The 24,270-nt window shown below is 37.4% G+C and overlaps 1 protein-coding gene across 1 annotated transcript in view; it reads right to left on the reverse strand.

Moving 5' to 3' along the window:
• Positions 1–24,270, reverse strand: part of PREX2 (phosphatidylinositol-3,4,5-trisphosphate dependent Rac exchange factor 2) — a 221,736-nt gene that overhangs the window by 57,029 nt on the left and 140,437 nt on the right. The window contains exons 27-33 of the mRNA XM_016152975.2: positions 22,077–22,171; positions 21,148–21,230; positions 20,367–20,457; positions 19,588–19,716; positions 14,671–14,712; positions 9,547–9,764; positions 5,893–5,995 (exon numbers count right to left, since the gene is read on the reverse strand). Coding sequence (XP_016008461.2) covers positions 5,893–5,995; positions 9,547–9,764; positions 14,671–14,712; positions 19,588–19,716; positions 20,367–20,457; positions 21,148–21,230; positions 22,077–22,171 — 761 coding nt within the window. The remainder of the gene's footprint in view (positions 1–5,892; positions 5,996–9,546; positions 9,765–14,670; positions 14,713–19,587; positions 19,717–20,366; positions 20,458–21,147; positions 21,231–22,076; positions 22,172–24,270) is intronic.

A 24,270-nucleotide genomic window follows, 5' to 3' on the forward strand; every position in this document is an offset into this window, starting at 1 on the left:
GTATACAAAATTCTGTAAGGGGAAATTTTGTTACACTTTGACACACCAGATGTCTCGCTTAACTAAATGAGAGTTTAGTTCCTCATGGTTTGAGATCACAACCTCCCAGGGCCTCTGCCTCATTCATATTTTAGTCAAAATGAGTCCATGGGGTGAACCGCTTAAGTAGTGAACAAGCAGCTGAGCAGAGAGCAACCTTGGTCAGCGTCAAAACAGGCTCTGCCAGCTCCATTCCCTAAGCCCCAGATCAGAAATGGAGTACCTCAGCTGCTGCCCACGTCCTCAGAAATCATCTGTCCAAATTCTTTTAGCTGTTTTCAAATCCTAAATCTAATTACTCAAAAAAAAAGAAAGAAAGAAAAAAAGAAAAAAAGAAAGAAAAAGAAAAACAACAACAACAACAAAAAAACCAAAAAACAAAAAAAGAAAAAACCCAAATAACTCAAAAAAGCTAAAATGCTGCAGGACTGTATCACAGTGCTATCATAAGTCCTCTTCATTTTATGATGCTGATCCACGACAGATATTTTTCACATAATTGAAAGACAACGTAAACTCTTTCTCAAAAGCTAGAATAGTCACATTAACCAAATAGTCATATTTACCAGTTAAAAATTAAACCCAAAATCTAATAGGTATTTAATAACGGGTTCTTGACTCAGTATTTATTATTTCTAACCTGCTTCTTGAAATAAAACTGTGTATAGAAGGAGAGTTCAAGGTTAAATATCATTGATAACAGATTCCAGATTTCTTATTAAATGTATCTAATTCGGTATATCAACAGAGACATTGTCGCACCATCTACAAGTTTCTTTTATGCATATATTAATGATGCTAATTTTATTTTTTGTTCCTTTTTTTTTTTTAGAGAGATGACAGATTTTGGTTTAGGAAGAAGAATAAATAAATATCTCAGTTGAAGAGTTGGAAATTAACTACATTTCAATGATTGGGGAAAAAAAAATTTCTGGTTCTAAAGTAAAGAAAAAAGATGCATGGGCACTAAAGAAACCATAGATTTCTATATACTAAATATTGGCATCTTCTAGTTCCCCTTTTCATACAATGTCTCATATCTATTTTAATTTTTGTTAAATTATATCCCTTTACTCTTTGTCACCAAGGCAGCCAATATCTGTGTTGCCAAATAAATAATGTTATTGAAAGGAAAAGAATATCATAGCAGTCCAGCTCCCTATTATAGAACTAACAAAGAAGAAAGAAAGATGCTATACCAAGAATTAAGAAATGGAAAAAGACTGAAAGTTATGAAGTACATTAAATTTAAAACGAAGTTTAAAACTGAGAGTCCTACATAAAAGAATGGAAACCCGTTTCAAAGTATTTGGTGCACCTGAAAAATGCATAATAATGCGGAGTTGAAAACTGCTTCCCTTTACTTGTGGAAGGTTATCAACCGTAAAAAAATAAACTTGATGATTAGAACTACACAATGATTAAAAGCTTCAAGGACATTATTGCATAAGGAAAGGGTCTCTGGTTTCGCCCTACTCAGGGATTCATCCAAGAGAGACCTTTCAATGGCGAGATCCTATCTCTTTAAACACAGCCCCCAGTCATGGAATGCGATGGGGAGTCAGTCTCAAAGCAAGTCTTTGACTATGGGGAGTCAGTCTCAAAGCAAGTCTTTGACTACGAAGCTGTCTGTTCCCTTTGCCGGAACTCCTCTTCCTGGACCCTCTGTCTTGTCCTTCAGATTTCAGCTTAAAGGCTGCTTCTACTGAGAGACCTTCCCTGGAGACCCCTTAAAGGTCCACTTCACCCTTACTCTTTGTGCAGTGCTCATTTTCGGCATAGGATTTATCATGGCCTTAATCGTCTTTGTCGTTGATTCCTAATTTGTCGTCTCCCAACTAGGCCGTGAGCTCCACGAAGACAGGGACGGGTCTGTCTTATTCACCATGGCGTCCACAGTTCCAGGCACAATGCTCGGCCCGTACAGAAAGAGTAGAGGCTCGAAGTATTAATTTTCCTAATGAATACTATAAAATGACCTGTATCACAGTTAAACAGGGGGAAATCTGTCATCATTATATTCTCCATCAACGTAAATCGTTCCTTTGTAACTCTCGCTAGTCTCCAGCCCCACGCCAATTAGAGACTTTGTATTATTTATCACCATTATCTCCCTAGAATTTAGTTCAGCATTTAGCATGTTATCTGTTCTTAAGGATGATTAATAGAATACCTTCAACTCAGACATCTGAGTTCTACTTGCTTGGCTTGCCGTATTTCTTCAGAATCTCATTATTCTTTAATGTAAAAATAAGTCTGAGTAATGCTAAATATAGCTTTTTAAAAAGAAGGCAAAGTAATAAAGTGAGGAAGATGGATTCAAATATTTACTGAGTACGGCCATGAGCCTGATATACTGTAGAGATTTTCAAATACATTATCTAATTGAATCAGGGAAGGCGAATATTCTCATGTTTGGAGATGAAAGCCAGGATGTGGACTAAGAGTCTGGACTTTAAGGCCAGTGTTCTCTTTCTTCTCCTGTGTCTTCAGGCGTCCACCCCTCTGTACTCGGTCCTTCCCTCAGAGACAACTAGTTTTCATTACAGTGACGCAAATTAATTAGGCGATCTGACTCCTCCGCTCGTATGCTCATAAGAAGATCAAATCCCACGCAGTTAATGGTAAAGCCCTAGTTTTCTTACATCACGTAAATAAAACGTGATGACGCTGGGTGCTGAATAATTCTCTTCTTTCCTGAATCAACTTAAAGTGACAACTATACCCCTATCATCACCGCTTTGATTTGTTTGGAGTATCTCGTCGTGCAGCATTGGGACAGAGCTTTCACTGGGGACCTTTTTTTGGTTAAGCTTCGGGGAGGTATATAAAAATGTATTGCCAAACGCATATCACAGTTTTTGTGTTTGTCATAGGTTCGTCTATACTTACATACTAATATTGCTTGCGTGGTCTTAATTATCTTCAATATTTAGTATATCTTTCAATATGCCAATGTTAAACCTCTCGGGGTAGATATGCAAGAAGTAAATATTTTATCAAAGTTATAATATTGGTTCCTCTCTTGCTTGCTTAACAGGCTATTCATCAGGAATGTCATATTTGAACCATGGAAAACAGTACGCTTGTGAGCTTATAGTTTCTCAGGCAAAATTTAAGATTAAAAAATATTAGGTTATATTGTGAAAATAGAGTTTCTCTACCTTCAGCAAAAGTGTGCGTACACTATTCAAGTACATGAAAATATATTCTATTTTACACATGCCCACAGAAGACCACACAATTTGTCCGAAAATATTATCTTTATCAAATAATCCACTTTCCCGGACAACTTCTCCCTTGAATAAATATAACCTGTATTCCTAACATTATCATTCATGTTCCTGTTCTCCATTATTTGTCAGTGAAGGTGAAACTTTAATAAAATTCGGTTCTCTCCACATTCATAATTTAGCAAATACAGAATCAACCACTTTCCGCACCTCCACAGCTACCCTCAAGATCAAGTCACCACCACCATTTCTCTGGGTGACTGTGCAGCTTCCTAACTGGTTTCTCTGCTTCTGCCCTGGCAGGAACGGTCAACGCGGCGGTCCGAGGCAGCCTTTGGTAGGTAAGCCAGATCGTGTCATCCCTCCGCTCGGGGGCTGAATGAGAAAGGCACAGTTCCTTCAACGGTCTGGTCTCTTCTTCCTTCTCACGTCGTCCTCTTTGCTCCTCGCTCCCTCCAGTGCAGCCACGCGGGCCTCCGCGCCAGCCTGACAGCCACACGTGCTCCCACCTCGGTCCTTGCTCTTACTGTTGCAAAGGGTCTGGAACGCCCCCTCCTGAGCGTCTGTACACCTCGTTCTCAGGACCCCTTCCGTTTTTTGCTCTCCTCCTTAACGGGGCTTCTCTCACTAGCTGTTAAGCGTTTGCAACCTTTCGCCTGCCCCTTCATTTTCATCCTTTGCTCTTTTCTATTTCTCTCATACATTCATATTATTATATTCTAATTCATTATCAAATTAACTCATTCTTCTTGCTTATCATTATCTTCTCCCCACATGAATATCAGCTCAGTGAGGGTTATCTGTCTGTTTAGTTCTCTGCTGTATCCAACAGCAAGGATAGTGTTTGGCCATAAGTAGGCATTTAAGAAATTTTTGATGAATAAGTGATTAAATCATATCATGGATGAAATGAATCTTTACTGAGTTCCTATTTATTGTACTAGACATTGGAAATGTGAAAATAAATAAGACTCTTTCCCAGCCCTAAAGAAGCATAATTACATCTTCTGTCAGAATACATAGTGCCTCACACTTACAAAAAAACCAAAGAGAAAAATAACAAACTGCTAAAAGAATTCTTGGATTAACAGATATATTTTAAACCTATTTATGACAATGTTGAAATGGTAAATGATGATAACTTGCAGAAACTAAAAGATATAAAAATTAAACCCTAGGTATTGCTATTTCTCTGATTAAATACTTCTAAATTACTGTCTTTGTTAGGTTTCATGATGGCAAATTGCTAAATCAAAGGAATACTTTTCAATTCTCAATTCATGAAGTGACTTCTTTGAGTTTTTGCAACAACATAGAACTATACTCTGTTGAAATTCACTCCTTCATTCTTCACACTCAGTTTCTTTTTCCTTCTTTTATAAGCATAAAACCATTTTGCCTGTGGCAGAGTATACACTTAGCCAATACTTGTTCATTCATTTCCCTCAAAAAAAATATTGCCTCTTTTTGTTCTAGGCACTTGTGTGTCAGAGATACAATAATGAACAAGATGGGAAAAGGTTTTCAATCTTGGATATTGTACAGGATAAACAAATGAATCAAGATAGTTATTGTGATTACATTTGTACATATTAAATTTTGACACAGATGAAATAATTTTCATTTCATTTTTAGGTTAGGAAAACAATGTAGACTATGTCTACTCCTTCAGAATTTAATTATAAATTTTATCAATTATTGTCAGATAAAACAATTATAACGTCTTTCTCAACTGATTTAGATCTAAATTCTATACAATGTGAGCATAATGTAGGACTCTGTTTCTTCTTGGCTCTAAAACCTTGTTTTCATTGCCTGCTAACACATTCTACCTGATCAATTGAAGACAAGGAGTGCAAACTCAGTTCAGTCAGTTTTGCTATATAATTGTTATAAATGTTAGAGGCTACAGAATTTATCCACACAGCCAGAAACATTAGGGCAGTCCTTTCATATATATGTAAAATATATACAATATATTTATGTATGTATGTGTGTGTGTGTGTGTGTAAAATATAACATGAAAATTGCAACAGAAAGAACAAATATTCTATGATCCTACTTACGTGGGGTACCTAGAGTAGAAAGTCACAGAGACAGAAAGTTGAACAGAAGTTACTAGGCACTGGAGGTGGGGAAATGGCGACTCATTGTTTGATGAGTTCGGCGTTTCTGTTTGGGAGGATGAAAATTTCTGGATATGGATGTTGGAAATGCCGCACAGTATTGTGACTGCACTTAATGCCACGAATTCCATTCTTAAAATTGGTCAAATGATAAATTTTATGGTATGTATGTTTTACCACAGTAAAAGAAAGAAAGAAAGAAAAACTCAACTAGCACAAAATTTGATGCACGCCTTCAAAAACAGTTTTCAAAGCCAAACTAATAGATCAAAATGAAAGTTTAGAATTATCTGTAGATTTAAATTATATATACTTTCTATCAATTTCAAATTGGCTATGATTAATTATTTTGGCCTGAGTATGATATTTTATATAAGACAATTTATACTTATTAAATATCTCATTAAATACAGTAATATCAAATTATTACCTTATGTTGTTGTTTGATGCCAAAGAAATTCTAGAAAAGCCCTCTGAAACCTGTAACTACTTACTTGCAACCAATGGTTCCTCTTCTGATGGTCTAAAGAAAAAAGAAACCTTTTCTAAATCGAAGAGTGCAACCAGTGTATCTTCGAGCATGGCTTGTTCATCTGTCTAGAAAGAAAGAAAAACAATACATGATATAATAGGTTTTCGTAGAACATAACATTACACAACATAACATCTCCGGCCCAAACTAGCTTCACTCGTGTTTTATTCACATGCAAACCAAATTATTAACACTTAACTAAGAATTGACTACCTAAAGTGAAATTAATATATCTCTCAAAGTTGTTTCTTTCATACTTTTTCCTTTTTTCTACCATCTAAATGGTTCACACAACTTTTCACTCTATTTAATAGCTAGATTCTAATCATATTGATTTTGCTTATTATTTACATATAAATATGTAGAGGCATGCTATTTGCCTCTAAATTTCTATAATCTTATAAATGTAACAGCTGAAAGGAAAAAAATGTTGCTTTATTAAAAAGTCACAGTACATAACAGTCATTCTATTTTGCACTAAGATAGCCTGTTCATTATTCATCTTGCAATTTATTAAAACTGTGATGAAAGCAATTTGCATGTGTGTAATGATTTTTCTTTCCAAGAGCTTGGGGACAAGAATCATTTTTATCTCACTTGCCTTTATGGGGCCTTAACTTAGAATCTTGTGACTATGAGATCTGATTTGTTTTGAATCATTCGCTTCATTCTTATAGCATGTTTTTTTTTTTTTAAGCTGAGGCAGGTTGGCCCAGACATGGTAACGAGTCCAGTGTATGTTTCAGCAACATCATCTTTCAAGTGCTATAGAGTCTGGCCTTCCTGTGAGCAGTTTAGTGTACTATTTAGAGGCGTTTACTAATTTCCTCATGAAAGAGTAATTAGCCTTATCACGCACAGCTTACCTAGTAAAGGTAATGTTTGTTTCCTTAAGAATGTCAATGATCCTTTTAAACAATAATTTCGAAATGCTTTAAACACATTTTAAAAAGCTGCTGTGAGCTTATAGTCAGAGCATGGGGCAGCATTAGTAGAGGATGAAGGAATGATAAAGAATTTCCATTGTGTGAAAAGGAATCACTAAGGCTGTACCAGGTTCCCAACAAGGGCAGCATGGAAACCAAAAGGTTAACAGAATCCTCACCTTTGCACCTCGGTTTGGTGCTTAATATAGGGTATAGTACACAGTAAGTGCTGGATTAATGTTTACCAAACGCTTATTTGTTTTTTAAGTCCTTCGAAGCAGCAGAAAAATACATGAATCTGGAATTGAAAGGACAGGACTGAAGAATCAGCATTTTTCCAGTTGGGAGGAACACGCAGAGGGAGGCCTGTCCCAAACGGGCTGGCCTGTGATTGCTGAAGGGCAAGCCGCGATGCTCCCGCAGATACGGCTAAAGCGAAACCCAGGCGACCACGACCATGCCCAGAGCTCAGGGACACAGACCGCCAGTGCCCGAGAGCCCTTCGCACGGCTCGGAGGCTTTTATGCTCTTGTTCCAGAGGCGGAAAGACTATATGGGCTTTTTTGATTTTTGTTTTAGCAGCACTGGATTTTTTTTTTTATCATTTTTTTTTTTTTTATCAATCGTATAGCATGGCTTGTTCATAAACTTAATTGTTTCCTAAGACCAATTTGAAGACAGCTTTCTTGAGATATAATTCACATACTTTAAAATTCACCCATTTAAGGTGTACGGCTAGCCTCAGGCAGGCAGCAGGCTAATTTCCGTCTCTAATATTGGCCTATTCACACGTTAGATAATAATCAATCAAATAACGTGTAGTCTTTTGCAACTGGCTTATGTCATGTCGCATTAGTTTTAACATTCACCCATGTTGTAGCATGTGCCAGCACCTCATTCCTTTCTATTGCTGAACAATATTCTCCTGTATGGGTATCCCACCCCTTGTTTATCTGCTCATCAGTTCACGGCTTTGGGGTCGTTTCCACCTTTTAGCTATTACGAATAATCTTGCTAGGAACATTTGTGTACAAGTTTTTGAGTGAATAGAAGTTTTTGTTTCTCTTGGACATTACCCAGGAATTGAATTTCTGGGTAATACGAAAATTCTGTTTAACATTTTGAGAAACTGTTAGACTGTTTCCCGAAATGGCTACCCTGTTTTACGTTCCTATCACCTCACTAACACTCCTAACTGATTATCTTCTGTAGTATCACCATCCACATCACAGGTGACGTAGGAGCTCACTATAGTTTTTAGCTGCAGTTCCCCAATAGCCAATGATGTTGATCAACTTTTCATGTGTTTTCTGGCCATTCTATTTCTTCTTTGGAGAAGTATCTATTCAATCCGTTGCCCACTTTTTAATTAAATTTTTTATCGTTTAGTTTTAAAGATTCATTATATAATCTAGATATACGCCACTTATCAGATATATGAATTACAAATATTTCTCCCATTCTTCGGGATTTCAAATAAAATTAAGTTTAAAGTGCCAGCACTTGAGTAGACAACAGCAATTTTAAAGTAAGGCTGGAATAGATATGAAGCCTCATTCATTTATTCATTCAACAAACATTTAATGCCTACCATGTGTTCAGAAGTGGGCTTCCTATTATACATCATGTCTATTTGATAGGCAATGATTAATAGAATTTATTTTTTTAAAACACTTTTCCAAAAGGGTCTTATTTCAAATTTTTCATTAATTAGATCTTTCTTACTTGGTATATTAGCAACCAAATAAGAAATTACTCACTCGCATGGAGTGCACACAGTCTTCTCAAAAGAATCTAATTGTTTCTCTGAAGTGCACTGAGGTGGACTTCCTTGCCTTATCATTCCAGGACTTTCTACGACTGTGCAGTACAGCGATTACCTCTTTATCCCCACGTCACCAAAGAAGAACATTATTTCGATGTACACACTCATGTGCATTTGTTTAAAAACTCAACCATGTTACTTGGTAGCTACACCTTCTGTTTACTTTAATGAATGAAATGGCAATGTCATGTGTAAAGATTTGCCTTTAAACATTATGACAACTATTAGAATCATGGAAAGTACATGTGAAAAAACTCTAAGTTCACCATGGTGTTATTTATCAATAGTTTGAGAGGCTTTCTTCATACTCACTGTGGAAAACTGATGCATAACCTCAGACTAGTCTATCGTAATTAAGGCAACGTTCTTAGATTAAACAGGACAAACATTCGAACAAAGGACGGAAATAAAATCTCATAACACATGCAAATTTTAAAGACTGGCAGGCAGTGTGACATGCAAGCTGTCAGAGTTCTCGATTAAGCATTCTCTAGAATATCAACCTCACAGGGAGCTTGGGTTCCATGCAAGTTGTTTCTTCTACAATAGAAATAAGGAGTCAGCAGAAAGACACTCAGGCCTCTGATGGCCCTTCTCAGTTAGTGCTTAAGGATGCAGGAATTAATACAGATGGAAACTTTAATACAGATGGGGGCTTCCTCGGCTTTTAGCAGCCACTGAGAATAGATAACAATCAGGAATACCTTCTAGATACCTATTAAAACTATGTTCGCACATGAAAATATATATTCTTTTAAAGTAGCCGAATGACCGCTGAGACGATCATAACCACTTCTTACTTGGGAGTGTGTGATGACGTCTGTTACAGTTGACACAAACGGTGGGAGGCCCTGGGAGTCCTTACCAAGTTTGGTGACAGAAGCGACTGAAAGTGAAGAAGCACGCCGGCATTCGCCATCTGGTCCAGCCACCTTCTGCTGGCTTCCCACGTCTCCATCTCGTTCTCCTTGCTGTTGTCAAACATCTGGTTTAAGGCGGCCATGAGCTGCTCCGAGAAGGCGCAGACTGTGGCCACGAGACTCTGGCAGAAGACCATGTCTCTTCGGAGCTGAGGCTCACTGTCTGTGATCCGGGGAAACAGAGGGACAGTTCTGAGAAATGGCATAGCGAATAAAACCGATTCATTAAGCATTTACATGTTCTCTTCACTCAACTCACTCCATGTGAAAAATGTCAATTTGAGCTCTATTAATAAACAAGTACATTTTAGAAAATTTGCTTTTTAGAAAACATTAAACCCCAGAAAATGTTAGACACGTTAAAATATTTTTTCCTAAGTGATATCGTGACTTTATTTTGTAATCGCCAAATTGTTTTATAAAACCTAAGAAAAAAATAAGGCTGTATTTAGTTCCATATTTTTTTCTGATGGTCCACAATCTGCGTTTGTTGCATGACACTTTCCAATAGGAAAGTCTAAGTCCAATACTTCAATTTATGCCGGCAAGTGAAATACAGTATTATTAAGACTAAATTTTTAAAAATTACCTACTAAAGCTAGTATTAATGTGAAAAGCATATCGGAAAAGAGTATTGATGTCCAATCATTTGTAACAATAGGCAAATTTGTATCTCCTGAATTTACCGATGCAACTTCATGAGCTATAAATATGTCCAGTTCATAAACTCATATTTCTTTGAAATAAGTACTGTATTTGTAGTTTTAGCATAAAGCAATTTTTACTAGGATTCTTAACCTGCAATTGACTGGATTTCTGATTGACCTATTTTGAAGGCTTATATTTACCTATGAACTGCTACCTTTGGGCCACAGTTTTTTTCAAATCAAAAGAAGCTGGCTGTGTCTCTGAGACCCTGATCACAAAGGTTTAACTTTTTTGGACGGTTGGGTACATACAAACTACATAAACAATATAAACACCAAGCCATACATTATGAACACTGAAAAGTCACTTGTACAGGAAGAACACCAAAGGCAAAAATAATCACATTCCCAAAAGAGCACCAAACATTTTGAGGGTTCGCAACCTTCTGAAATGAAGAAGTGTTGTCAACATTCTTGCATAGCATAGGTATAAATGCTGCCTTTATTCAGTGATGAGTTCTTGCTTTATTGATAAAAAGGCGTCATTTTTAAGTTGTTTACCAAGAACACCGAACATCTGCTTTTGAAAACCATCAAAGGCATGTGTACACATAATGTAATCGCTGCATGGTACTCAGTTTCACTGTTAGAAAAAGCTACTCTTGAAAATTTTATTAGGAAAAGAATTAAATATTAAAAATATTTTATAATGAAATATTTATTTATTAGGTTGAACTATAAGAACTGGCTGTTTTAGTAGGTCAAAATGATTGAATATGGCATTTCCACATGGTTCAATTTATTAATTTAACCAATAACATATGTTAGACATTTTCCTTAAGTAGTTATAGGCCATGTGCCCCATTCTAAAGGATGGAAAAGAGCCTTTTCCAGATAACTATAAAATGGCTAAACTGGGAAAGAACTTTGTCCAATTCTCAAGAAACGAGCAAAACACCTATTTTGTTGTGTACGATTTCTAAAAGAGTGTCCATATTCAATAGATATTTAATAAATTAATGAATGAAAATAATAGACCAGCAAAGCAATTAACAAACGAATGAATTAAGGGAAATGAAAATACATGAGCTCATGCTCTGGCTTCTTGAAATGCCTGGATTTAGTCTGACTGAGAAGGATAATTCAGATTGTGTGGCTACAGCACTGAGGTTCAAGCTGGAAACTAAATAAAAAATCGCTCTACATCTTCCCTGCACATCCTTGCTTTGCCTTTCAGTTGTTCTATAGTAAAGCAGAAAACCTGGAGAAGTTTTTAAAATGTACTTCAGTAGCTTTGGCAAGGATACTCCCTCCTATAACCTGAGAATAATTTCTCAACAAAAATCGAACTATAAAGAAATTGCTTATATGAAGAGTAGAAAGCTAAGGTCTACACAGAGAAGGATCCAATTTCAGTGTGACCTTTACATGAGATCACAGGATTAGTAACTTTGCCACTAGTGGAAATAATCATCTCCAAATTGCTTCTGAGAAGAAATTCTCAAATTTCTTCTTTTTTTTATCTTAAAAAATACGTGGATGTCTATCTACCCTTTTCTCTGCTACTGAATTCTAACGCATTTTAAGCCAAATTAAAATTCTCACTCAACCTCGTTATCAAATCAGAACAAGTCACACAGAAGTTGCGTTCATTCATTAATTCAAACTTTTAACACCGAATGCCCCACAGGAATTAAACATTGCATGAATTACTGGGGGTATGAAGAAGTCCAAGTTGAGGCCTTAGCCATGTCGATGCTCACGACAGAGTGACAGAGTAGATATGCAAGATGCCCTTGGACCACGCTGCCATCTAAATCGTAAATCAAAATGAAAAACACGTAATAATAAACACGTATTCCTTCATGAGATGATTTTCAATTGCCACCACCCTATTTTCAACAGAGAGAAAATGACTAGTTTACATCGACTTCAAAATGCGCATTACGTATTAAGAGCTTTCCAAGTGGCTTTTGGTGAGTTATCATCTCACGGTGAGTGACAAAGATAGAGAACTCGGGGTGGTAGAAAGGGGACTGGACTCCACTATCTTTCCCCAACTTCCGTTTAGAGCTTCTCACACATTGCTCCCCTCCATCCACTCCAGGCCCCTTCTCGCTGTTGGCGTGGGAATGCCTAGTGGTGATACAGGCCTCTCCGAGCCCCACGGGACCGCTGAGCGCCCCTCAAGCCTTTGCCCATGGGCCCTGTGGCTGTGGACCCTTCTCTCCTCTCCACCAGCAAACTTTAAATCATTGGTCGAATCAACTCACCGAACTATTGAAACTCTGTAAAATGTTATCTCTCCTCTGACACTTCCCCTCTCCTTTAGGAAGTAACGTGTATTTCCTTCTGCCACCAGAGGCCTGGGGCATCCCTCTGCTATGTGGCCAATGACTTGGCATTGTAAGAGTTTGTTTACTGATTTGTGATCCCCGGGGACGATCAGTACAGAAGGCCAGGGGGAGTGGCAGGCAACGGGCATGATGCTCACAGACTTTAGAGACTTATCACCTGCTTTCGTCCACCCCGTCCATCAGTTTTAAACCAGATAATCCTAAGCATCCGATCCCTATATGTAAAATGGGGTATTCCTACTTCTTAGAGCTGCAGTAATGATAAATGAGATAAAAACATTTAGAACACTTAGCAAAGTGAAATTGGAGCATTACAGTGATTCTTCTTTTCTCTAGCGTCTAGCATGGTGCCCAGCATGGAGTGGGTACTCAGTTTTATTGCTGAACGAAGAGAGAACGATGTGATAAAGAAGCCAAAATAAGATAACTCCCAGCAAAAACATATCTGTCTTTTCCTTTTAATTATGCATCTGTTTAAAATTCACAAGTCTCTATCCTTTCTGAAGCCATTCTCATTCCTCATTTTTATCAATAAGAACTGCAGCAAGAATCACAGAAGCTGCGTCCAGCTTCTAGCAAAAGAAGAGCGAGGAGTTGTATTTCTTTTTTGTGACAGCTTGTTTATTCTTTATGCAGAGTAAGAATTCTCTGGTAGTGGGAATAGACTTAAAATACATATATATATTTACCTGTCAGAAGCTTCTGCTTCATTTCAATATTTAAGCACCTACTTATGTTCATCTTCTACAAACATATTTTAAAATATTAACACTTCATTGACTCTCAACAGCTTTAAAAGCTACAGTTCCATGGTTAGCCAGCTGGTCTAAAGGAATGAGATGGTTTCTAGACACAAGCATTCTCAGTCACTGTTCTGAGATTGTAGGGGAAATAGCAAAATAAACAAGGAAACAAAAAGAAGAGATTAGAAAGAAAACAGGTAGGCATAAAAGAGAGTTAAGAATATTTAGCAGAAACAGTCTCCTCTTTTCAATTAAATTGCAGCCAACAATGTGGAGTAATTTTGTTCTGGTGCCATCCTATACACAAGAAGGAACTCAGAGTTAGTGAATAAAGCAGGAAAAAAGAGAATTATAACAGGAATAAAGAAGAAGAAATCAAAATAAGGATCTGCAGGAACAGCCACTTGAACGTTAATGAATAAAGCAACGCACTTGAGTACCACTTCTGGAATTGGCATAACTAAATTCTAATTTCAAATCTGCCATCTACTGTTGAGTAAGGCATCTATATGCCTAATCTTCCAGGAGCTCAAAAATGTGTGTTGAATGAACACCATTTAGTAGTTATTGTTAATCTTCCTGAATGTCAATTTCTTCATCCTTTAAACTACAAGAAAATAATAACGTTCGCACAGAATGGTTGTGAGGACCTGACGAAACACACAAAAATGAAGTCCATCAACTCTGTGCTTATTAGTAAAACTAAAAAAAAAAAAAAAAAAAAAAGGAAGAAAATTTAGATATTATCACTCAGTCAAAAAGCAAGGTAAACCTCGCTTAAGGCAAAAGCAGACCGACAAACAAAAATGCCCTCTTGGTTAACTTGGTTCATTCATTCATTTATCATTTAAATTTCCCAAGTATGATACACTGTAAAAGTGGTCACAAACTCCTCCCCTCTCTGTGTCCATGGATTTGCAATGTAATTTTGAGATCGAAAATCCTCCCATCAAAAGTATAGTTCATTTCCCACCCCTCAAATCTGAGCCCACCTACATCCCGTCCATATACAAAAGTCAGACAGCTTCACAAAAAATTACATTTGCACAATTTACTTTACCGAAATCTGCTTCCTTTTTAAAATTATATTCTATATAAATATACATTTGAATATGTTTTCATGTTTCTATTTGTAATTGAATATGAGTATATGTTTTTGTGTTTTTATTAAAACTAAGTATATATTATTTTTATCTTTGCAAGGCTTTAGAGAAGGTACGAATCATATGTCTATTTTGTTGAAAGCATTGCTTTCATATCAGGAGACTTCTAAGGTCACAGGCCACATTAATTTTAAATAGTAAAAATAATGAAAATATTACCTGAATATTCAAGAAGTGCCAGGAGTATCCTACACTTTACCTCTGCGGAGGAAAAAAAAAAATCAAATTATTCAGTTTTCCTGCAACTAACATTGCATTTTAACTGTTTAGTAAGAATTAGCACAATCTCATTACATAAGATAATAAAATTCCATTCACTTAAAATGCTATCCTTTCCTATCTGCCTATGTAGATTCTATCGATTGCTCTAGACCCTAAAATCTCTCCTAAATCTGAATTATATGAACCTATGAAACACAGTTCAAATCCCGCTGCCTTTGCAGGTTATCCCCAGCTGCTATAGCTTGCTTGTTATTTTCTTAACTCTTCTAGCTATCATAGTTCTGGTCAATAAACTGTCAAACAGTATTTTCTTAGTTATTTAAATTTTTAAATATTATATATACATATGTAATCTTTATATACAAGTATATATATTAAAAAATATGTTATACATTCTATATTAGAATTGCAGGTTATAGACAATTATATAGATTATATAGAATATATATAGTCTTCCTTTCCTATCTATAGGTTAAAATACTGCCCTAAAGAACAAAAAAGAAAACCAAGTATTTCCATATAGTCATCTTCCCACCCCATCTCCAAACAGGGCCAATCACAAATGTTTCATAAATGATGTGTATTAACTTCATACTCATTGCCACGTGTCCAATGAGCTATGTATCTGTTTACTTCCAACTGGGAGATGGTTTACTTGCACTAGGTAAATAAGAAAACTTATAGAGTTCCTTTACGTACCCAAGGTCATGGGAAATAAGAAAGGTTAGGTTGCATCCTATTCTATACAAGCTCACAATACTCAGAGCAACAAAATTAACCTAAAAGAAATGCAGGAAATACTTAAGGGGGCGTTAAATTTTACAAGTGAGACTGGAAAACAAAACACTCTCAGAGGTCACTGAAGATGCCACTCTCTCTGCACCTCCAAGTCGTCACCAGTCCAGAAGCTCTCAGCATCCTTCCTTATGGGATTTTATGGAGGTTTCGTTACAGAGGCACGATTGATTAAATCACTGGCCACTGGTGCTTGAACTGAATCTCTGGCCCCTCTCCCCTCCCAGGAGATCAGGAGTGGGACTGTGAATTCCAGTCCTCTGACCACAGGGTTGCTGCCGACCCCATGCATCCAGCCCCTATCCCTGAGGCTTTCCAAACATCACTTCATTAAAATGACAAAAGGCACCTCTATAGCTCTCTGCATAGAACATTCCAAGGGAGCTCTGTGCCAGTAAAGGGGACAAAGACAATATATATTTCTTATTATAAATCACAATATGACAGGGTGCTAATCAAGTAAAAATACCTTCAGTTGGCTGATAATATGAGACCATAATTAAGCTTAGAGATTAAGCAGGAGACAGGCGTGATCTTCAATGATGCCACATAATTAATCTGCCCCCCGCCCCATTTAGTCCACTCTTTTTATTTTTGCTGTCTTCTACCCTCAGATTAGCAGCCTATGAATGAATGGCACACAGTGATATAATTTATAAATGGCACTCTAACAGTCCTTCCTATGGACAGATCATAGAATTATTGTTGATATCCTATTTGGCATATATTGATAAGATTTCATAATCAGAAATAAGGAAATGACAGAGTTCAGGACATGCTACTCCAAAATATGGCACTTTGGCATATTGAATATTTTAAGCAGAAGGAATCTGAGACATGGCCGATACAGGAAGGACCCTCTGACCTTCCCCTTCTTTCCTGAAGCAGGTCGTAGACCCTCCTGTGAGAGGCGCCCTCCCCACACCGGGGGCGGGGAGCACCTGTCTCCAAAGATGCCGAGAGGAACAGACCATGCTGGGTTTCTCCATTTACCGCCCTCAGCTCATATCCTTTGTCCTTCATGTGTCCCCACAACTGTCCACTCTTCCTCAAACCCATTAAACCCTCTCGGGGTTAACCATTTCTTTAGGTCTTTGTTCCTTAATAAAGGCTCTTGCTTCATGTAAGACTTACATTAAATAAACATATATGCTCTCCTCTTGTTAATTTGCCTTTGGTCAGTCTAATTCACAGGGCCCCAGCCAGAAAATCCAGGAAGGTAGATGGAAAATGATATATTTTCCCCCTCCCGCCGGGACATCAGAATGGGGTCATCCCAGCTACAAACGGAAACACTGAGATTCTGGCAACGTGGCATGATGTTAATTTCCAGGCAAGACCTGACCTTCCATTAGATCATTCCCGACATAAAGACAATTTGAGAAATGAAATAAAAATTACATTAGGTTGAATTGAGCAACTTCATACTGAACTAGCAATGGGTCTTCAGAGGTATCTCCACATAGCAACCAGCTGATTACAAGGATCCCAACACTGCTGCTTGAGTCCCATGCAGTAGACCAGATGGCACACCCATTACCAGGGGATGGCAGTTTGCCTCTTCCTCAGATGGTCTATTGAACTAAACCACTAATTAACCTTTTTTTAAGGACCCACTAATCATGGTGACAATCACAGCTCTTATCCAAAGAGTTAACTACATCTCTCTGAAACCCACAACCAGGGAGGCTACTTAAATTCAGCAAAGAGCCCTCCCCACCCCATTGACTGTTGAATTCTCAGCACATGGACCACACTCAATCAGTTAGCTGTTGGGCTCCTGTGACCATCACTGGCCCATACTCAGTATCTATCAATCAATCAACACAGGTACATATCTGCCACTCCTATTGCTGCTTACTGTGATATGAAATACTAAGGGTGTAAAAGCAGAACTTAAGGTGAAAATGTAAGATTCTTAAAATGAACACTTTTTTAAAACTAAGTTTTTTATTCTGCATTAGAAGTTTATATCTTAAAGGTAAAATTCTTCAAGAAAACAAAATAAAAAAAAGGCTTAAGCATTTCTCTGTTCCTAATCGATATTGCATTTACTCTAAAATAAGTATAGTGTAAAAAGGACAACTCAAAGATGATGAGAACAACTGGATTTAGATTCACAAATCCTAACTCTTAGGAGTGTTATAATATGGGCATCTATTCAAAGGAAATATATCCTTTACTCAGTAAAGTATATGCCTAAATACCTTAAGTCTAACAACTTTCAAAAATATAATTAACATTTTCAATATTCATTATTTTGGGGAATTTTAAATATGATGTCATACTGTGTCACAAGTGACCATTATATTTAGCTATAAAATAAAAATATCGCCAAGAAATCCAGCTGTCAAGGACAAAAGATTTTATCACACAAAAGAATTGCTGTGATTTATTTGGAGTTTTCCTTATCTATACAAACTTCTCTATTGACCTCTAAACAATACCTAAGCTGTTATATTTCACTATATTTCTAGGCAAAGGACTCATTAATCACAGAGATCTAAACCATCTCTGTCATTTATGAAGAAACGAGTCCCAAAGAAATGAAGAAACTGACAGGCTCAGACTCTGTTAAGGGTCACCTTTTGTCAGGAAAGTACTGTTAAAGAGAAAAACCACAGGCCCATATTGGCCTCACTTGTGCTAAAATCCATGATATCAAACATAGATTTATGTTCCCTTTGATGTTTCAACTTTTCCTGGGAACTATAACCTTAATCGACCAGTCGAATTTTCTGGTCATGCACTGGTAAGGTCATCTGTCAGGTGGGCCCTTCTCCATCCCCCACAGAAAGAAGAGGCAACCTGCATGGTAAAAACCCTGGCAGTTCCCTTTCCCCCAGAAGAAGACACCCTGGTCTAAATATAGCCGTTTCTTTTCCTTTGTCAATGGCTCCCTTGCCCACCCTTCTTCCCATAAAACCCTTCCATTTGCACGACCCCTCAAAGCCCCTTTCAGTTGCTGGATAGGATGTTGCCTCATTCATGAATCACTTAATAAAGCCTGTTAGGTCTTCAAATTTACTCAGTCGAATTTTGTCTTTTAACAGTATATAACTCTTTCTAATTTACCCTAAAGTAATGATAGTGACTAGAGGTATGCAGTAATTTTGCCGAATACTATTGACCACATCCAACTGACATAAAAATAAGTATGGGATAAAAATTTAAACACAGGCATAATACTCATTGTACAGGTTTCTCAACCTTAGCACTACTGACACTGATGAACTGTCCTGTACACTATAGAAAGTTGAGCAGCATCCTGGACTCCACACACCAGATGCCAGTAGCATACCCACAACTATGACTACCAAAATGTCCTTTAGACATTGCCAACCAATGGCCTCATTTCGGGCAGAAAATCACTGAATTAGACATTTCGAAAACTTAAATAAAATTCTCATTTCCTCTTTTTCACCATAATCATTTTGGAAACTCTCAGAATTTTCTACCTAATAATTCTGACCCTAAACGACAGACTTCCTGGAGTTATCTCAATGTTCTACATCTCCAATTACGGGTCGTACCAATTGTAGGATGTTGAGACAATGGCGTCATGGTGGTTAATAACTGTCAACTTAGACGAGCACTTTTGAAGAAGCGACTTAAAAAACAAATGATGCCAGCTATGTAATTATTTTGATTCTCAGATTCGCAATGAGATTTTAAAGACTTTCTTTCATAAAAGTTAGCTTCAAGCTTTTTGTGAACCCTTTAGAAATGTTTCTGGTATTGTGTAATATTATAAAATATGAAACTCTCTCCATGTCCCATTTGTCTTCATAAGTATGAGCCTTTCTTTAATTTATTGAGGATATTCTCCACAATATCAATCACTGAGATCTTGGAACACAAAGTTCTGCAACCTTATTTACTTCTATCTTCTTCCTTCATTCTTTATAGCCCTGCTGTTTTCCTCATAACATAAAATACTGCAAAAAGCAATCGGGGCATTACTGAGTTCTTGGTTTTAATGGTTTTTTTTTTTTTTTTTTTTTTTTTTTTAATGATTATCCCTGATGTAATGTGATGTTCTTTGCTTTTCGTCCTGACCTTCGACAAATTTTCTGATGTTTTGAGCAAGACTCCGGACGCTGCTGGGCAGGTTCCAGGGATCTTGCTTGATGTGAAGTCTTAACCTTTTGGGACAACTCAGCTTTGGCTCCATTTCCTGCTGGAATTCTAAACAAACACACACACGAAAAAAAATCACCCCTTAATTCTCAGCCATTTACCAAACAGCAAGCCTGTAAGCTCGAGAATCTTCATTTTTACTACCACTGTCCTAAATTATTGTCATATCAGTAGCTTCTTTAGATATATCAAAGGATAAAGTGTGTTAAGTCTAAAAAGTCAAACCTTCATCTTATTTTTTCACAACTGTCTACACAAAGGAGCAAGTTTAGGTGAAAACTATACTTTTGACATCTCAAACTAGATGTCAGAAAGTGGCAGCTCTAGACAGCATGCTGTTTGGCTGCTCTGTTGCCCCCCCCCCATTCCCGAACCCCCACTCCCTCCACTGGGATAACAACCAAGTACACAGGTTTCAGCCAAAGCAAGGCAACACTTAACATTTCTTCAATTACCTCGTTTCCCTTCAGTCTGGCCCCTATAGGCATTAAACATGTTAACCTACCAAGAACCCTGAAAGGTTACACTGACATTTTTATGTATATTCTCCAACGTATAAAAAATAAAAGTAGTATTAAGTGAATTATGCAAAATGAGCAACCAGAACTTTTCTTCTCATATGTGCTTTGGCTTCATGATCACTCCGTCTCCCACTTTTGCTTCCATATTGCTCCTAATAATTATTTTCTAAACCTCACCGTGTAACCCTCGGCCTGGGGTGAGGTACTTGGTTTGCTCAAAGGCCCTCACGACAGCTTGCCCTTTTAGGAGATTGGTAATTGCATCCACCTGTCAAAATAGCAGAGGTTTCTGAGAGTTACATAATATATAATAGATACTTTGGAGAGTAAATCTTGCAAATACTTTTCTTAAAGCAACAATTACTTTTGAAATTTGGTGATTCTTATGAAATCCACTTTTAAATAAAATATTGGAATGAATTCACATAACTTTTGCAATGATATTTCTTATTATCCTACATGTATTAATACAAAATATCAATTCACGAAAGGAGTAAAAGTTCTAGTTATTAAAAAAAAAAGAAAAACTCTAAAAGTTATTCAAAATCCCTTTTAGGGTAGTAAAAGCTTTGATATGAAAAATTTTGGATATGAATATAAATTTTTTAAGATTATAAAACACAAAACACCAACATGTGTTCTAAAACGATCTTGTGCTTTTTGAAATTAGGAATAAAGTTGAGTAAGAAATGTCACGAGGGATTCTGAAAACCCACAAAGAAACAAACGATAAAAAGAATAACTCCTGTCTGTGCAACTCTTTATGATTTTCCAAGGACTGTAAAACACTCGACATTCACGACAAGCCGTTGGGTTAGTTGGCTGCAGGAATCTTTATATCCATCTTCGATTGTGGAGATTGAGGTAAAGCGGGTGGTGGTACAGATTCCACATCTGAAAAAGGGATTTCTGACACTTTAGTCTACAGAAAAAATGTCCATAACTGTCCCAATCATACCTGGCTGAAAAGATGCTCCAAGCAACTATGTAGCTTATCCTGCTTTTCATGAGAAATACGAACACTTAGGGGAAGTTCATCACCTAGGTACCAAAAAAATAAATAAATAAATTTTTTTTTTTACTCTTATCTTTAACATTATAAAACATTTTCATATAAATCAAGTAAAAAATACTTAAACACGGCTTTTATTCCATACGGTAGTTCTCACGTTTAGAAAATGAATTCCAAAAGATTCGACAGCTATTAGGGTGTCCGATTATTGATCCCGGACACTAACGTGAAGATGGAGAGCTTCACAGAAAGAATGCCGGGGTACCCCATGGTAATAGTTCTTTCAACTGGTACCTTTTTCTAATGGCTGAACAGGTGATATAAACTAAAAGTGTAAAAATTAAGATTCATCCTAGCTAGATGAAAAGTGCTCGTAACGCACACAAAACAAGGTATTTATAAGATATTTATATCAGCGTTTTTCTCAATAACCACCCCTACCACGCACCCCTACGCAACCCCCACCCACCCCCTCCCTGTCACCCACTTAAGGCTACTCCAGATTCATATACTGTCTTAAAAGTCCTTAGTTGCAAAGCTCTCCTACCTCCCCACCCACCCGCGCGACCATGTTTTGGTAAAACTTGCCTCCTGTGGACCTATCGTCCTTCACAATATCATACAAAGTTCATAAACTATATATTAAGGTAATTAAAAAATCAGTTTGTTTCTTTCATCTTTTTTTAAATTCACTCTGTTTATAAAGAGATCGGGCGACTGACTTTATCAAGCCCGTAAGACTGCAGGGCGGTCCGTAAAGCCACCAAGAATGGCTGACAAAAGGCAAACACGCAGGAGGACCCAACGCATCCGCCCCGTGAAAGTATCTCCAGTGGGACCTGCGTGTAGAAGTACAGACGCCTCACCAGACGCACCTGAGTCCATGTCATCACTGTGGAAGTACGAGCTGCACTGGCTGCTGCAGATGCTGGTGAAGGAGGCGACGGAATTCCTGTTGCTGTTGCAGTCGCTGCAAAGAGGTACATGTTAATGCCGACTGCGCATGCGCCGACGTTTCCCCGTGACTTCTCATGAGACAAACTCATTATGCCACAGGTACGTTTATTAATGTTTTATAGAAAATATGAGAACGGTAAACTTGTCTGACAGTTTGTCATACTTTTAAAAAGACATGTATTTTAAATCCAATCACATTTCAAACGTTTTATGTCACAGAATCTAATCCTAAATGATTTTTTTAAAAACATTTTTAAATGTATAGTGATAAAACTAGGAGTTAAACCAAACTTAAAATTCCGTATAATCTATTCGATGGTATATGCCTGTAGTTAATTTGTTAATAGAGACAAATGATATCTTGTGTCATGATCTCTGCCTTTCAACTCTTTCCGGTAGCTTAAATCATAAATCATAAATTATTGATGGCACCTTCTCCCCACCTCAGAGCTCAGGACAACATGTAAAACGGCAATAATGGTGAATGTCAAAGGAAAGAAGGTTTAAAAGGGCCATGTGTGAATATAAATATGCCACTGATTTCTGAAATAATACAGGAGAGGAAATATTTTTTTCCTCTCATGATAAGTAAAAATGACTTTTTTAACTTCAAACTTACATGCAAAATTTCTATTTTTGCCTACAGAAAGATGGTGAGGGTAATTTTAATTACTTGATAACTAGACTTTGAGGTAAGAAAGTATTTTTAGACATGTAATTTCCCACTGGAGAGAAACCACAGGGTCCTATTAAAGAGCATACTCGTATTCTTAGAAGCTGAAAGTAAATGAAATGTTAAAAGTGGTTAATCTATGTGATATAGTATTAAATCTCTAGTAATAATTAACTCATGTATTCATTAAAATTGGAATAGCAGAGTGGCTAAGAGACAACCTGTGAGCCAGACCACCTGGTTTCACAGGTAAATTAGGTAGCCTTGTGGGCCTTCTCTGTCAAATGGAGTTACTGTCAGAACCTGCCACTCAGGATCGTGGTGGGAATTATGTGAGATCATCCTGCCCCCCCCCCAACATGTCTGATAAAAATCTGTTTTTAATGTTAGCTATTAGTTTGTACTAAACATCTCTGATAGGAACAACTTTGAACAATAATTACTTAATATATTTCCATTGTAAAACACTGTGTAATACATAAGAGTGAATAAGAGAGTTGTCCTTCAATTAATGGAAATAAAACGGGAGATGATGAAGGCGAACACACAGCACAGGTGGAAGGTGACGACGGTTCTCAGTGAGGTTTCAGGTAATACAAGGATTCAAAGGAGAAAATGCACTTTGAATTAAGGAAGTTAGCTGGAAAAAGGCACCATTGGAGAGTCTGGTAAGAAGATGACAACAGAGGCTGGATGTTGTATGGTGTGATGGGTTGCACTGTGTCTCCCTGAAATTCATATGTTGAAGTCTAACACCCAGGACGCCAGAACGTGATCTTATTTGGAGTGGGGGTCTTTGCCAAGGTAATCAAGTTAAAATGAGGTCGTTAAGGTGGCCCCTGATCCAGTGTGGCTGGTGTCTTTAGAAGAGAAAATTCGGACACAGAGTCATGCACGGCTTAGAGGGAAGAGGATGTGAAGAGACGCAGAGACAAGATGGCCATCTACCAGCCAAGGAGAGGGGCCTGGGTCAGATTCCCCCCTCACCGCCCTCAGAAAGGAGCAACCCTGCCGATACCTCAGTTTCGGACTTGCAGCACAAGAACTGTGGATAATAAATAAATGCATTACTGTCATTTAAGCCACTCAGTCCGTGATGCTTCGTTACAGCTGCCCTACCGAAATTACAGAGAAGGCATGCAAGAGAAGAAAAATGCACAAGGCTGGCTGTGGAGGTGAGCAAGTGGGATTAGCCCAACTGGCTCGGAGCGTAAGAAGAGAGCAGAGAAACAAGACAAAAAGAACTTCTATCTACTGTCCAGCTCTCCAATAATCAGAACCAGATATTTGAAAAATGTTAATGGAGGCACGATTTGCTTATTTGCTGCACATGTTACACAATCCATGACAGAACAAGAAGTTTCCCAAATTAGGTCCACACAGCTAGAGCAAAAAAAAAAAAAAAAATGCTATTTCCAAATTACTCAGATGATAAAAGG

This window comes from Rousettus aegyptiacus, unplaced genomic scaffold (genome assembly GCF_014176215.1).
Source record: "Rousettus aegyptiacus isolate mRouAeg1 unplaced genomic scaffold, mRouAeg1.p scaffold_m13_p_15, whole genome shotgun sequence".
Taxonomy (NCBI): Eukaryota; Metazoa; Chordata; class Mammalia; order Chiroptera; family Pteropodidae; genus Rousettus; species Rousettus aegyptiacus.